General features: G+C 44.2%; 1 protein-coding gene across 11 annotated transcripts in view; it reads right to left on the bottom strand.

Annotated features, from left to right (window-relative positions):
• Ube3b (ubiquitin protein ligase E3B) overlaps nt 1-17,009 on the bottom strand; it is a 52,514-nt gene extending 35,505 nt beyond the window's left edge. Inside the window, exons 1-14 of one of the 11 annotated variants that reach the window (XM_048785010.1) lie at nt 16,822-17,008; nt 15,588-15,652; nt 13,900-13,995; nt 12,845-12,900; nt 12,453-12,634; nt 12,184-12,304; nt 10,943-11,002; nt 10,437-10,541; nt 9,066-9,162; nt 7,483-7,568; nt 6,170-6,252; nt 2,382-2,487; nt 1,974-2,094; nt 855-1,032 (exon numbers count right to left, since the gene is read on the bottom strand). In XM_048785010.1, coding sequence (XP_048640967.1) covers nt 855-1,032; nt 1,974-2,094; nt 2,382-2,487; nt 6,170-6,252; nt 7,483-7,568; nt 9,066-9,162; nt 10,437-10,541; nt 10,943-11,002; nt 12,184-12,304; nt 12,453-12,613 — 1,118 coding nt within the window. In that variant the 5' untranslated portion in view covers nt 12,614-12,634; nt 12,845-12,900; nt 13,900-13,995; nt 15,588-15,652; nt 16,822-17,008. Of the gene's footprint in view, nt 1-854; nt 1,033-1,973; nt 2,095-2,381; nt 2,488-6,169; nt 6,253-7,482; nt 7,569-9,065; nt 9,163-10,436; nt 10,542-10,942; nt 11,003-12,183; nt 12,305-12,452; nt 12,635-12,844; nt 12,901-13,899; nt 13,996-14,544; nt 14,648-15,587; nt 15,653-16,806 lie in introns of those variants that run through there. The other 10 variants (XM_015500275.2, XM_048785006.1, XM_048785009.1 and 7 more) reach the window with 10 other exon arrangements.
• Between the last annotated feature and the right edge of the window lie 35 nt (nt 17,010-17,044).

Below are 17,044 nucleotides of genomic sequence, written 5' to 3'. Positions count from 1 at the left end.
CCTCAGTTTTCTGCCTCAAGAGTATCTGCCATGGGGCTGGGGATGTGGCTCAAGCAGTAGCACGCTCGCCTGGCATGCGTGCGGCCCGGGTTCGATCTTCAGCACCACATACAAACAAAGATGTTGTGTATGCCGAGAACTAAAATAAATAAATAAATAAATATTTTTAAAAAAAAGAGTATCTGCCATGGACACCATGCAGGGGTGGACATCACGCAGGGGTGGACACCTGAGAGGAAACAGCTGAGCCCAGGCACTCTCTCCACGTTTGAGATGCTCCCTTCTTGATCTCTAGTCTTCTACTCTAGTGTTCCTAAGGTTTTTGAGTTTGTTTGTTTTCAGTGCTGGGGATTCAACCCAGGGACTTGGGCACACTAGGAAAATGTTCCACCACTGAGCCGTACCCCCAGCCCTGCTTTTGAGTTAATTTAAAATTTTTAAATTCATATTTCAATGTCTTGAAAAGCAGATGATTTTATCCCTTTAAGTCATTTGTCTTGTTTCAGCATCTCCAAAATATGGCTGTCTAGTAAATCAATAAAAGTGATATTGAAAAAGAAAAACTATTGATAAGATTCATAAATTTTTAATGAAAAGGACAAAATGCAAAATCATATGATCTCATTTTTATACAAAACTACTGATGTAGGTAAACATTAAACAGATGTTTGTTCAGGTCATCTTTGGATAGTGAGATTATGGGATGTTTTGTTCTCATGATGGTATCCTTGTCTTGTTCAATAAACACATCTTATTTTTGTAGTAAGAAGCAAAACAGAAGCCAACAGACAGAAGGAAGGAGGGGAGGTGACGTGGAGAGAGCCAGAAGGCAGCGCTGTGTCTCCAGGACTTACCCATAATCCACAGACTGGGAGAACCAGCCAAGGACAGGGTGCCAGTGGGTCAGGTTGGATTTCTTCTGGGACACGTACTTCTGACAGTAGCACAGCATCTGGGTGAGCAAGCTCACAAAGCCGTCCGTCTCCTCCTCCAGCACTCGGGGGCTGAGGGAGCCCAACTGCAGGAGGTTGCCTATGAGGAGAGAAGGCCAAGTGAGAAGGGACGGACAGAAGCACTTCGGTGCCTCCTAGTCCTGCTCTCTGTCTGTGGCTCGGGCAGCCCTGCTGCATGTGCAGGAAGATTCCAGGGAAGGGCTCTTGCCAGTGCTGGGGGCTGCAGTTTGGAGGCCAGAAATAGGCCAACCTGACTTCAAATTCTGGCTCTGCACAGGTGAGCTGTGTGGCTCTCGACTGCCTCTCCTTTGTCTCATCATCTCTAAGACTAGAACATGGTCTCCTCTCTATGAAGACTACGTGACGTAACGACAGACATCGTGCACACAGAGGCACACGATAGTTAGTTACGGGTACACTTTAATATCATACTAATATTCAAAAATCAAGAGAGAGCCAAGAAATGACAGTAACTGAATGTCCTGGGGAAATCGCTGTTCTCCAAGGTTTTGCAGAGTTCCTCATTATCACTGTGTGAAGACCTGTACAGGATATTCCCAATAAAATTTGGCCCCAAGGACCTTTTCCTATGTAAATTTCTTCTCGTCAGGCAATGTGAATCATGCATCTCCACTGTTTCCAAGTGCTTCCATCCACAAACCCCTTCTCCATTTGCAGTGAAGCACTGGAGAGCAGGTGACGAGGCACAACTCGCCCTAAGCCCTGCCTGAGTACGGCCTCCCTTCTCTCTGGAGGTAAGACCCACAGAGGCAATTCACCATATTTTCATTTTTTCCTTGGAAAGTCCAGGGCTGAAATCCAAGGTTCGCTTACGGTCACCTACCTAGCTTACTAGGGATACGTTCCGTGTGATTTTTAACTTTACATGAATTTAAATTTTAACCTGCTGCATTTGTGTACATGCTTTTTATGGTAATCATGTCTAGTTGTTACTAAGTTACACCCAGGCTTCCCTTGATGGCCAGCACCAGTTAAACCCTGCTGCTGTGGGGCACTCACCCATCAGGCACAGTGTGTGGCAGCCTTCTAAACTTTCACAAATGTCCCGGCATCGGTCTCTGTCTCTTAAAAATATGATGAATTTGCGAAGCATGTCATGAGATTCTAAAACAGTGAGACGCTGTAAACAATGGCAAACAGTTAAAGTGAAAACTGCAAGGAAATTTCCCAGCACAGCATGAGCTTGATCACACGCAGACTGTTCCCCAAACAGCAGAACAGGTCCTCAAGCACCAGGCAGAGGAACCTGCTTCTCTGGGCTACTAACCTGAGCGTGTCTACGCTGGCTATTAGTTTAGAAGAAAAATCAGGAGGAGTGAGAACTAGCATAGCAATCCTTTTACTAAATCGTGAGGAAAAAGGCAAAACCAGAATTGGTTTGGGGGGAAACTCAAAGAGCCCACTTACCTCAGGGGTCACTGTGCTGAGATGAGTCACAAGCGCAGGCACAGACATGATGTGGATGAGGAACGGCCGAATCAGATTGTCTGAAAATTGTGCAGCAATCACAGGGCTAGACACAGACAGATGGGCTTACTGAGACAGGTACACGGGCACACCTGAGCTAAAGAGCAAGCCTGCCAATGCCCTCTGACCCCCAGAACTGCTTCCCAGGGCTTCTAGGAAAACTAAAAGGTGAAAATGGGGACACACTGGAAGAATGGTTAAGTCAGTGACGGTGCAGTCACATGATGCAGCACTTTACAGCCATGAAAAAAGGAGCCTTAAAGTTTTACTGGCATAAGAAAATGCCCATATTACAAAAATTATAAAGTAAAGCAAGATAAAAAAACAACATAGATGGGAGAAGAGGGGCTCATGATGGGAAGGACACACAAAAGGGCTTCTAGAGTCCCAGTGTAACCCATTTCCTCAATCAAGCGCTGCTTACCCAGGGGTCCACTAGGTGACAACACCAAGAACTCACCAACTAAGCAGCTTATTTAATAGAATACATATGGTCTAATTTAAAAATATATGCACAATAAAAATGTATATTAATACAAAAAAAGACTGGGGAGACAGATCAAAAAATGTTAACGATGCACCTATGGGTTGTAGAATCATGAGAAATTTTTTCTTCCTTACACTTTTCTGTGTTACTTAGGTTTTCAGCCATAAACATTTATTACCTCCATAATCAGAAAAAGATAAATGCTAAAATAAGATCATGGCTTCTTTCTTACAACATATCCAAAAATGAATTAAAAGCAGATCACAAATCTCAATGATCTAAATGACCTAAATTTTATAGCTAAAATTATAAAATTCTCAGTAGAAAGCACAGAAGTCTGAGGTGATACAATGACTTCTTAGTATGGTACCCAAAACAGAGACAAGAAGAAAAACACAAATAAAAGTTTTGTGATTCAAAAGACACTATCAAGAAAGCGAAAAGCTCCTGGAAACAACCACAGGACTCCTCAGAGCTTTCAGCAGTAAGGTGGGCTGGGGTTAGCAGGAACCTGAGGGCCGTGGCTCTTCCCAATATTTCCTCCTACACAGAGTGCGAGGAAATATTTGTATATCATGTACCTGATGGGAGCTCACACAACTCAGCAATAAAAACAAACAACCCCATTTAAAAATGGACAAAGAATCTAGAGGGACATTTCTTTTTTCTTTTTTTTAATATATTTTAGTTGTTGATGGGCCTTTATTTTATTTGCTTATTTATATATATGGTGCTGGGAATTGAACCCAGTGCCTCACACGTATGAGGCAAGTGCTCTACCGCTGAGCTACAACTCCAGCCCCTAGAGGGACATTTCTTTAGAGAAGATAATACAAGTGGTTAATAATCACCCAAAAAGGCGGTCAACATATTAACCATCAGGGAACTGCAACCATATTAAAGTGAGGTTTTGCTGCAACCCCACTAGGATGGCCATCCTCAAAAAGACAGATGATGACAGCGTGGTGAGCACACGGCGAAGCTGAACCTGCACACGCTGCCGCAGCCACTCTGGAAAACAGTTTGGCAGTTGTTCCACGACCCCACCATTCTACTCTAGAAATACCGTCAAGAGAAATGAAAGCTCACGAGTGCACAAGAACCTGTATGGAAGTGTTCCAGCAGCAAAATTCATAACAGTGCAAAAGCACAAACAACTCAATGTGGTATATCCCATACAACAGATTATTTGGTCATAAACAGGAAGGACGTGTGGACTCATGCTACAGCACAGGACGAGCCTTGGACACATTATGCAACGTGAAAAAAGCTAGTAACAAAAGACTGCCCACTGTGGGGTTCCAGTGTGTGAAATGTCCAGGAGAGGCAATCCACAGGGACAGAAAGCACCATGACGGGGCCAGAAGGGGCAGTGCCTTCTCTGGGGCTCATGCAGAAACCCAAGACTCCACCTATAGAAACCTATGCTCTAAGTCACTCAACCTGCTGAGACCAGGGAGACCAGGGAAGACGAGGGCAAGGTGCAGGAGGACACCTGAAGGACTGCAGGGTGAAAACGAGGTCGGCCATAAAGTTCACCTTATTCCAGGAGCTGGGCAAACCCACAGGAAAAGCAGAAGCCGGAGCCGGCAGGCCCGTGGCAGTGCACCTGGCAGGGCTCAGAGAACTGTGTGGCTCTGGAAAGGCTCCCATTTATTCAAGGTGTGCGTATTGTTCTTAGACTATAAGAATATGAACACCGTGTGAGAAATGGATAAAGAATAAGGAGTGGAGCATGGGCTCTCTAGTCAGGTGAACTGGCCTGGCCACTCCCTGCTGTGTGACCAAGATTAAGTATTTTTACCTCTCTGGGCTTTAGCTTCTTCATCTATAGAATGGAGCTAAGATGATGTGGTGGTAAGGAGTCAGCTGATGTGTGAGGTCTTAGAACAACTGTGCCATGACTGTTAGCCATTCAGATTTCAGGATTTAGTAATCATGTTTCAACACATTATTTCTGATTTCATAGACATCGTCTATATTTCTGTGTGACAACTCACTGAACCTCTTATTTTAAAAGATCCTGATTGTGTTCAATTATGTAAACATTCAGAAGAATATATACAATCCCAATTTGGGAGAAATGTGTTAACGTAGCCTGGTCTTACAAGTGCTCAATGGAATCCAATGCACAGAAGAATGACGGACACCGTTATAGCTTAACGGAGAAGAAATGTGGTAAAAGGATCAGTTATGACTGCGTTGACTAGCCACACTGGGAACATCAGTTCTCTCACTGCGATGGCAGTGTGGTCCTGACAGGCCATGTGGCCCACAGAGTGGGACATATTTACTACCTGTCCACAGAAAACATATGCCAGCACATGCTGTATACCATCATTTCCTAAAGTGGTGCTCCCTGGGAGTTTGACATGCTCTGCATCCAAACAAGAGGCAGGGACATTCAGTGCAGATATGCCTGGACTAACATCAGGTTAAACAGGATCAGGACTCCTGGTGACAACCACAGGACTCCTCAGAGCTTTCGGCAGGAAGGTGGGCAGGGGTTAGCAGGAACTTGAGGGCCGTGGCTCTTCCCAAGCTGGTCTGACCATGAGATTCTCTCCTCTAGGAGCTCTGATTGACTTCTTTCTAAGTCAGTAACCCCTCAACAGTTTAGGAATATTCTGGACCCATCAATGACATGGCAGGTGTAATCTCAACAAGGAAATCCTTTGTTTCTTATGTATTTCACATCGACAAACCGATTAACCCATTATGTCCCATGGTCTTTTACATGTGACACACCTACAAAAACTTATGCTGATCCATTTATAGGTGTCCCATAAAATTTTTATTGATTTTTATAGGTGTCCCTTATGTAGGACAATGAAGTGAAGACAAATGCCATACCTCCTACTCCAAATGACAACTCCTCTTGATCCCAGCATTTCCAGCCTCTGCTCCTAAAACCACTCCCTCTGCTCCCAGCTGGACCTCCTCCAGCTCTCATAGGCTTTTTCTCTTTTTAACAATTAAGAACTCAAAAGTGATCATATCTCAACCGCTGGCAGAATGAACATGATTTGTTTCCCCTCAGATCACACTAGAAAATTATTTATGGGTAAAGACTAAAGTCCAAGAAAAATCCTGGGCTGTCTCACATGCATTATGCTCAGGAAGAACAGCACTTCCTGTGAACCCCGACGAGGTGGACAAGGCCACACCTTAAACCCGCCACCAGAGAAGAGTCGAGAGGAGGCACAGTCAGAAGCAGCCGTCCTCTTGCCCCACTTCTTACCGCAGTGCCAGAGAAAAGGCTGCTGTTAAGGTGCCCTTGGACAGACAAGGCCGGGGTCTGGCCAGGCCTCTGGTGAGCAATACCTGAAAAGAACATTTAACTGGTTAGGGGACAGTACCAACTTTATGTGAGTTTGTATATTTAAAAAACGAAAATGAGTGCTTCTGATAAAAACACTGATTTGCAATGTCTCCTAAAAAGGAAGGAGAAAAGCTGTTGGGCATGGAGTTGTTTTCACTACTCTCCCTGCTTTACATGTTAATATAAAAAAATAATACACAGTTAAAATTTTTAATAGCTAAGCTGGGCACAGTGGCATACGCCTGTAATCCCAGCGACTCAGAGGCTGAGGCAGGAGAATCACAAGTTCAAGGTTAGCCTCAGCAACTGAGTGAGACTCCAACTCAAAATAAAAAATAAAAAGGGCTGGGGAGGGCTGGGGTTGTGGCTCAGTGGTAAATTACCTCTGGGTTCAATCCTCAGTACCAAAAATAAAAATAAAAATGTGGAGGTATGCACCTGTGGTCTCAGCTATTTGGGCGGCTGAGGCAAAAGGAGCCCTTGAGCCCAGGAGTCAGGACCAGCTTGGGCAACACAGCAAGACTCCAGGTCATTAAAAAAAAACAAAAAAAACAAAAAAAAACTTTACAGTTAATAAAAGAATACCTAGCTTAAATTTCAAGATGCCATGGCAGTTAGAAGCAGTTCAGAGTTACAGTGTTGAGGAGAAGTCTCCTCAACTGGATAAACTGTTAACAGACCGCCTTTTGCTGGCACACCACCTCGCAAGGCTGTCATGAGAATATGCGACCAACTCAGGAAATGGCCCATCGCAGTGGCAGGCAGAAGGGCGGGCCAAACCAACGTCACTTATCAGACCTAAGAATTTCACAGTATTTCTCAATGGCAACTGGGCCTCTGATAATTCCTGCGAGTATAAATTGGCACAATAAGGTGCACAGTGGACAGAAGGCCATTTGAGGACACAGCGCCAGAAATATAATTCCAGATCCCAACAAAGCAGGAACCTGAGGGAAGAAGCCCTGAGGCCTTCTTGAGTTTAGATTTCAAGAGACTTGATTTTCTCTGCAGCCAAAAATATAGAGCATTAAAAAGATCCTAGGTCACTATCCTCCCTATACTTAAACCACAGGTGACCCACAGTAGGTGGAAGATACAGAGGACACTGGGCATTAGCTCTTCCTGCAAAAAGTATTTCTGTGAGGAGGGCGTAAGACTGCCGAAACCAATGTAAAAATCCCAGGTCAGGACTGGAGGGTGGGAGCTCACATATTAGGACAGGGGACACACACCTGCAGCACAGAGTAAAACCCGTGCTGGTTGAGATGTCCCATTATATTTGCACATATATGGTTCATGGCTGGTCGAAGGTTCTCACCTAAATGAAGAAAAAATTAAAAAGTTTCTTGCATATTGTGACCTGTTTATGTGGGACAGAAAATTTATGCCCTAGTCCCAAGGCCATGAGGGAACACAGTACTCTCTGGCTTGCTGCCCCATTCCCTTGGGTCTGAACCAGAGCATAGGAAGATACTATCTGGAATTCTCTCTCTCCTGGAAGGCATGACTCAAGTTCCACCTCTTGGGAGCTGGTCCTTCCCTTCCCTTCCCTTAGTGAGAAGGCACATTGCTGAGCTCCTGTCACACCTTCTCCAACTGTGTCCCATGGTGTGGCACTTTATGCTTTCCCTGGGTGCCTCCTGTGCCCACTGGGACACAAGCTTCCTGGCCAAGTTCAGAACTCAACAATTTTTAGACTCCTCCCAGAGTCCAGAATGTTCCTAAAATAGGTTCTCCTTGTTAACCTGGGGTTTTTGCAGTCTTCTGTTTCTAGTTTCTACCCCTCTCCATGGGAACTCCACCTCTCCCCAGCGCTAAGCTCAGACATCACTCCCTTAGGAACATCTGAGCCCTACGGTCCCAGGTGGAACCCTTCCCAATCCCGCTGAACACTTTCATCCCCTCTTGACTCTTCTGAGTAATACCATATTTACTGTCATTTTACATACGGTTATCTCCTGGTATTTATGGGGGATTGGTTCCCAAACGCTCTTTCGACATGAAAATTTGTGGGTGCCCAAATCCCTTACATAAATGGCACAGCACTCACATATAACCTACACACTTGCTCCTGTATACTTTAAATCACTTGTAGATTACTTACAAAATCTAATACAATGTCAGTCCTACGTAAATAGTTGTTATAATGCATTACTAAGGAATAATGACAAGAAAAGAAGTCTCTATGTGCTCAATACAGATGGAATTTTTTCAAGTATTTCTGACCCAAGTTTGGGTGAGTCCACAATATGGAATATGAGATACGGAGAGTAAACTGTACACAAGTGACTTCTATTCAGTATGTTTCATCACCAGACTCAGCACGAGCACCTGAAGTCCCCAGAGGGCAGTGACCATTTCTGTTTTGCTTATCACTACATGGCCAGTGCCTAGCATGGTGTCTGGCACATAGCAGGTTACTTGCTGAGTGGATGGATGACATGAATATATGCACTTAGGCGAGAAGTTTTCAGGGAAGGAGGCAGCTTTACAAAGCAGGTTTCATGGGCAAAACACGATTATTTGCTAATGATTTTCCAAAATGAAATGATAAGGCTCATGTGACTACCATCCTTTGCAGGCTGAGGCACTGGGGAAGTTACAAAAAATGAGATCAGAGGTACAATGTCTCCAAAAATAAATTCAAACAGGAGAAGAGTGTGACACACACTACTAACACACTGTCAGGGGCATTTCCTACCAAGGTCTTTTGGGGCTTGTGGTGACAAAAATGCTTCTTATGAAGGAGAAAAGGTGCTCTGCACTCACTATGGAAATGACAACTGGGAAAAATTTGAAAATAAGTTCTACAGACCTTTTCCCCGGAGGATTTTCCATGTTGAAGTGTCCGTGAAGGTGACAAGCATCGTGAGATACAGTGTGATGAGTCTGGAGTCTTGTAAGATTTCAGGCTGGAAACAAAAGGGGCAAGACTGACACGGGGCCTCCAGCCCCGAACGGCGGAGCACCCACGTCGCAGCTTCCCTCGGTGCCCTCAGACAGGAAGGAGTCAGAATTTCACGGCTGTTCTTTTCTCTTGGAATGGGACCACCTTAGTCTTCAGCACACTACTGCTTGACCACAGCATCAAATACTCCCGGGAACTGAGAGTTGCCTTTGGGCTACAAGGCGACGAGGCATGGCTTGTCCTAAGGGCATCTCTGCCTGTGTGTTTGAACACTCAGCAAATAGCAGACACAGAACCAGGCCTAACAGGCTCTGCCCTGGTCCATGGCTCACTGGCTGTGGGACCCCAGGCATTCCTTAACCTCTCTGTCTTGGTTTCCTTATCTATGACTAGGGATAGTAATATTTATTTTCCTCAGAGAGTTGTTATGAGGATAAATGTATTAATGCACACAACACTCCAAGAACAGTGCCTGGCACAGATAATTCTATGTACTGTTGTTGTTACAATGATAGTTCACTGGGCAGGGCAGGGCGTGTTCAGGACACATGGGAATTCAGCAGCCGAGTTAGGACTAAATCACAGAACTTCTGGCTCCAGATCCAGTGGCTTTTCTCCCAGCATCCGCTTTTGCACATAAACTTACATTTTCAAAGTAGAAGGGTTTCATTTCAAAGAGAAAGCTGCTGTGGGATACAGACACAGACAGCAGTAGGAAGGTCTGCTTGCTCCAGTGGAGGCAGGGGATAGTCCATCTGCTTAGCCCTGAGGCACTTCAGTGGAACCCCAGGACCCCAAGGACCAGAGGCTGAAGACCTCTGCTCCACGTCCTAATGCCTCACCTGACAAGATGCAGGTGGCTTGCTGCTATTTTACAATAGACTATAACCAAACATCCTTTTCCTTGCTTAGCCTATTGGATTGCCCGCTGCACTCACGTTGGGCTTCTATTACTTTTAACAGGAGGCCTAACTAGTACAATGACAGACCACAAAATAGTCACCATATCAAAAGGATGGGAAAGATGACAGGATTCCCTGGCATCAAGACTGAGGCAATTAATGAGTCAGTGTCCAACATATCATACCCAAGAAGGGCTCAAAATGATTACAAGTTTCTCCCAGGACAATGGCTCAACTAAAATTTCTTTGCTAGACTCTGATAGATCTTCAAAGCTATAACCAATGAGGAAATGATGGAAGCTAGAAAGTACACACTAAAGGCTGCAGGGAAGAGTGACAGATTGAGTTTTAGTTTGTGTGTGTGTCTGTGTTTTACCTTGAGCTGCTCAAGAAACTCACAGCAATACCACAGAATGTCCTTGATTTGTTTAATCCATAGGAGAGTGAGATCCTTGGAAAGAGCGAGGGATACATACCACACCTACAAGCAGGGGAAAAAAAAAGGGATGTCATGGGCAGTTACAGCAGTCATTCTACATATGGCGTAACAACTAGAACTGGGTCTGTGAGCTAGGTCTAGTGCCAGATAGGACAATGGAGAAGAACGGAAAAATAAGCAGCATGTAGGACTTATTTTTATACCAAACTCAAAGATAAAATAGCTTAGGAAGGGAATTTACTATCCTGAGTAAGATGCAAGAGCAGAACATAGCTTCTTGGACAACAAGGACAAAGGAATCATTTGCACTTTATCAGTGTTTTCCAATCTATTTCTTATTTGCATGTGCAAACAAAAGCCCAAACGTTCAACAGGAATTTTCAGAGCCAAATGAGCTAGCCCCCAGGAGTTTACGGAAATTTTCTAGCCCCCAACCCACATACCTTAGGTTCATTCTCAACATCCATGCTGCTCAGGATACAACGGCACAACTTCTCGAGTCTCTGCAGAGGCAGAAATGAGCTTATAAAGTTCCACAACTACAAAAAGTGAGGAACAGAGGGGAGCACACATTTGGTGGGCACCTGGCTTGTGCAGCTTCTTACAGATGTGGAAACTGAGGACCGGAAAGGCAAAAGACAGGTTCTTAATGAGTGGCCCAGAGGCTGGCTGAGCTCTACAGATGTGCTTAAAGGTTGGTGTCTTTGACATAAAAATCCAGAATGAAGCTTCTTTTGAAAAACAAAATCCATCTGGAAAACTGGGCTTGGAGTCATGCAGACTAGCAGCTTCCTCCTAATTTGGGCCTGCCAGATGGCCATTAGGGGAGCACCGTGGACACTGACGTCTGCTTTGTTGTACCATCCCTGATATGCCAAAGGGAGAAAAGTAGAAACCAGAAAACAGCTTACACCAGACCCGTCCTTAAGAACAGCATGACCTCAGAGTTCCTCCTCTGTAAGATGGGAACTCCCTCTCCGCAGGCTTGTCTGTCCTCGTCCATGAGACAGGGGTTCGCTGCCTATGCACCCTCTCCTGCTGGGCTGAGAGCACCTCAAGAGTAGACACTCTGACTATATTGTTTCCTTCTAGGGCCCCAGTGGTATCCTTAGTACTGTCTCCACTGTCACTACTGCTTTACAGGGATTATATTTTCCAGCTGATCATTCCAATCCCAAGGCACCAAGTGGTGTGTTTTGTTTGGTTTGTGGGATGTTTAAAAAATTTCAAATTAGCTATGAAGTTTTACAAATTAAGCGTTAAGCATAATGACCCATATCTCCAGCATCTCTTAAAAAAAAAAAAAAAAAAAATCAGAGTATGAGTCAACCACTAGTGGGCGCCTGGTAGCAATACTCCCTTTGAGGTCCTTGCTAGAGCAGCCTGTCAGTCACTGCTTACTATGATTTGTATTTCAGACTATGTTTTGTCCCACGTAGAGCAGCCATCACTCATATCCCAGCTCCTGTATGCATTTGAGTCCAACCTGTGCTTGGGACAGCCATTGCAAAAAAGGTCCCAGAAGCACTGGTCATAATTCCTACAAAACAGGTCCCAAGAAAACAAAGTGGGCAAAAATAAGCACCTCACAGAGCTGCTGTAAGAACGAGTTGACATTTATAAAATACTTACAAAAAGTCCTGGCATGTGGGGAGCACCCTGTATGTTTGTTATTAATATTTACCTCATTATCCTCTCTCATTTTGAACAAGAACAGCAGTTTCCTGGCAATCTTGAAAATACCAAGTGCGCTTCTTTTACTGGACCCAGAGTCATCTGCTTTAAAAAACTCATCAATCTCTCTCCTACGGAGGGAAGGATTTAAAAAAAAAAAAAAAGGCATTTTAAAATTCACAGCATCTGGAAGGCTCCTCAAGACCTATAAGAGAAAACTTATCTATTTCCTGTTGGTTGGCAGTGAGAGAAATGTGCAGGGGAGTTTCTGACCCCCACCTGATGTCTTTGTGCAGTCGACTCCGACAGAGGAAACTCCGGACGTGGGCCTGAATCTCCACAGCGGCTCGCTCTCGCTCTTTCTGCACCAGCCTTTCTTCTCGTGCCTGACGGGCTCTATCAATGAACCATGCTCTCGAGGTCTGAGAGACAGTGAACATGTTTGCAAACTTGCACAAACCCTGCAAGGAAACAGCAAGAATCTGTGGTAGACTGTATGAAAGACACACACACAAGAAAGGGCTCGAACAGAAAGGGCTCAAGTGCAAAGGGTGGGCAGGGACCTGGGCAGCAGAAGAGAGATACTTGGGATCCTTTAACACCCTCCAAGGGGTTCATACCTCTCTGGGCACAAGTTTCAACTTCATATCAATTCATTTCATACAACTCACCAAGACCAGGGGTGTTATATCCTGTATTAATTTTCTTCAGAGAAAGAGCTCAGTGCCTGGCAAACAGTACAGGCAGGCTCTGTATAAGTTTAACAAGTAAACAATCCCATCCATAAAGGTCCAATTCACACCAGGTAGCCTTTAAGTCGAATATTTCCAGATATTTGAATTTTCTAGAGCAATCCATCATGTTTGGGAAGCCAACAACAAGCAGTAAACTCCTATTTTGCCAAAACTTAAGGAAAAAATCAAATATGATTATAATCACTGTTATTTTAGTTACCTATTCACTCAACAAATGATTCCTGGTGCCTATGTGGTCCCAGCACAAAGAAGTTTCATTTTTAAAGAAAGGGACATTTTAACATTAAAAAAGTGAAAGGCATTGTACATGACTTCAGAATGCATGATAGTCCACTAAATTGAACACATCTGACATCATGTGTCACTTATTCTGTGGTCCTTACTATTCTCATACTGCCAAGAACCAATGAAGACTTTGAGCAGAATTTCTCCTGTCCACTGACAGGTACTTTCCTGGACAAAGGCTTTAAAGTATATATGATAACTATCATCTGACCATGACTGGTCCATCCCCCAATGGGTGGCTCTGGCTAGCAGTCAAAAGCACACAGCAGGGACCCATGGAGCCTCCCATACTGAGGTGGCATCTTTACAGCTTGACAACTCTTGTCATTCTACCTAAACTAAGAAATGAATAAACTAATAAGAAACGAATGACACAGAAACCCAGACTTTTGGAAAACCATCTCTTTACCAGTTTTGCTCAAAGCAGTACCCATGAAGAAATATCATCCAGAATAAAAAGTTCAGGCTAGGCCCCTGTCACGAGAACATATCCAGGGACTTCTGAAGCCCCCTTTCAACACTGATTCACACTTGTCAAACAACTTCAGGGCTCTGCTAGCATGTGGGTCTATCACTAGCAACTCCTGAAATAATGAACAAAGCCTGCCCAACCACTCTGCTAAACAATCAACAGTGCCTGCTGTCTTCTGCATCACTCTCTCTTCCTACCAATCTGGAGAACTCACCTGAGGACCCGCCTGTGTAGCAGAAATGCTAGGTAACCATTAGTGATCTCCCGAAGGACACACAGCCGAGGATGCTTCAGAGGAGCTTGCTATTTTCTGAAAGATAAACAACAACAACAACAAAAATCCAGGGTTAGAGTCAAATTTCATAGGTGTGGCATCATATATCTTCCTCACTGAGTATAATACAGTGCCCACTGGTTTAAAAAAGAAACACTTCTGTCTCATCCAAATGTTAGACTCTTTCCTCAGCCCTCACAATTTGTAGGGAATAGATTGAAAACAATCGCAAAGAAGTTGTTGAATCAGTTTTCCATGCTCTGTGATGTTAAGCAAAAATAACAGTGAGAGGTGATGGAATGTTAACAAGTCACTGAAGCTGGGCATGTTAGCGCATGCCTATGATGCCTGTGACTTGGGAAACGGAGGCAGGAGAAGCTAGTTCCAGGCCAGTCTTGGTGACTTAGCAAGACACTGTTTCAAAATAAAAAATGTAAAAGGACTGGGGATGTAGCTCCGTGGCAAAGTACCTCTAGATTCAGTCCTGCCTCCTCAAAAGCTATTGAACGTTGACATTTCTGAACAATACATAAATTTTTATGCCATTTAAGTGAAAAAATCGCTTAGACTGGGTGTGGCGCTCACCTGTTATCACAGCAATTTGGGAAGTGGAGGTAGGAGGATTTCAAGTTCAAGGCCAGCCTCAGCAATTTAATGAGGCCCTAAGCAACTTAGTGAGACCCTGTCTCAAAAAACAAAACAAAAAAAAGGTTGGGGATGTGACTCAGCAGTTAAACAACCCTGGGTTCATCCTTGATAGGAAAAAGAAAGCAGGGTCAAAGCCATGAGCACAATGGTGTGTTCTCCCCATAATATGTTCTTTATTAACAGGGGAGACACAGGGATCAGGAGAGGGCATCTCTTCACAGTGGACAAACAAAAATTTGCATGCAAATTGTGCTTAAGTATCTATCAGACTTTCTCAGAACTTTCACTTCTCTGGGGGGAGGTCTCCCAAGATTAAATCCCTTCCTTGAGATTATCCTCTCAGCAATGTCACTAGTTTGTTTCTGTTTACGCTGTGTAACAGTCTATTACAGTTTTCCTCACTCTTTCCTGTACTCTTCTTCCATTTGCATGGTGTGTACTATAGCTCATTAGTCAAAGAAAACAATCAAGTATTAGGTACTTATTTTGACAAATGCCACAGATAATAACTTAAAAAGATGTATGCAACATGATTAGAATAAATAAGAAAATATTTTCAAGGCGTATCCCAAAACAGCATATGAGTTTTACTGTATTGTCATGAAGCTTATAATCCAGTTAGGGAAACAAAAATAATAGAGGGAAAAATATAAGAAAAAAAGAAGTTATAGATAACCAAGATCATTCAAAAAGGAAAGTTAAGTGCCCTCTATGTATCAAGTCCTTTCTTCTTTTTTTAAATTTATTCTTTTGTTGTAGTAGGACATAGTACCTTTATTTATTTATTTTTATGTTGTGCTGAGGATCAAACCCAGGGCCTCACACGCTCTAGGCAAACGCTTTACTGCTGAGCCATAACCCCAGCCCATGTACCAGTCTTTTCTAAGTATCTCATCTAAAAGACAGCAATTACAGGTTAGATCATTAGTAAGTGGCAGTATCACGGTTTTAATATCAATAGGGTTCTGATTCTGCATTACCTCTATATTTCCACGAGACCTGCTCAAAATTAGTGTTTCCTGGATGAGGTCAACTTCATGGAGAACTACAAAAGCACATGACAGTCCAGAAAGTATCATTCCCAAGGTGAAGTACTATAAGTACCAACTGCTGAGAGATTTTTTTTCCTGAATGGTGGAAGTAGCTGAGCTGCCAGGTTTAATGACCATTTGTTAAGGGAAGACACTACACTAAATATACAGATATTTAGCAACCCTGTCTCTTCAACAGCTGCTTCTTATTAGGTCTCCATAATCTTATTTTTTTTTTTTCTTTTTAAAACTGGGGATTGAATTCAGGGGCACTTTACTACTGAACTACATTCCCTGGTCTTTTTGAGTTAGGGTTTCACTAAGTTGCTTAGATTGTCCTCAAACTTGCCATCTTTCTGCGTCAGAATCCTCAGTTGCTGGGATTACAGCGCCACCATGCCTGCCTCAATAGTATAATTTCTTAAATCCAAGAATAGTCAACAAAACTTGGAGAAACTATTAATAATACTGGGTATTATTTACTGAAAGCTACAGCCTATTGCCTAAACTAATAGCCTAGGTGGGATGCTATTATCAATTCAACCTTCCTGTGTGTGGGGGGGAGAAAATGTACAGAGGGGGCATGACCTGCCAGAGCCTCTGGGATCCTTTATTTGAACCCCAAAGCAATTAGTTATTGGTAAGTAGACAAGATCCAGGCCTCCCCATTTACAAAGCAAAGTAAAGAGAGGCTGAGAATGTGAGGCTGCCCATGGGGCTAGAGTCCAATTATAACCAGGTTTCTCTTTATTAAGAGCTGAATGTCAAGCAGGATATTAAAAGGTAATATAAAACACTCTTGTGAAACAATTACTACCTTTTACAGAGAAGGAAAATGGGGGTCACAGAGGTGAGTGGACTCACACAAAGTCACACCACAAGCGAATCGGGTTCGAACTCCAGTTTAGGTGACCCTTGAGGCCCAGCACGTTCCCTTAATATCAACAATCACACTTTTCGCCAAGAATTTCTACCTTTATAAACGCCTATCGCCTCGATAACAAGTGGAAAGAGCCACGGGGGCGGGGGGAACACCCTGGAGACCCCAGAGCAGCTGCAGAACCCGCCCCTCCGACCTGTCCAAGCACGGACTCGGCCCCAGAACACCTCCCTCAAAGTCCCCGGCCCCACCGCCCAGAGAACCGATGACCCTGTTTCTACTCGCTACCCGCAGGTCGTAGACCTTTATCCGCTCGAGGCCCCAGCGCTCTGAGTCCGGGCCACAGCTGCCGCCGCCTCAACCCAACACCCCAAAATTCTGCCAGACCCGGGGCAGCGGCCGAACCCCGACCGCCATCTTGCCCCGGGGTGTTCGCTCTCCGAATTCCGCCTGGAAACCAGTATCCGGTTCCTAGAAACAACAGTTCCCCCGAGCTTATTTGCCGGGGGGGGGGGGGGGAACCCCC

This window comes from Marmota marmota, unplaced genomic scaffold (assembly GCF_001458135.2).
Source record: "Marmota marmota marmota unplaced genomic scaffold, marMar, whole genome shotgun sequence".
NCBI classification, from domain to species: Eukaryota; Metazoa; Chordata; class Mammalia; order Rodentia; family Sciuridae; genus Marmota; species Marmota marmota.
This window is presented reverse-complemented; position numbering and strand designations above follow the sequence as displayed.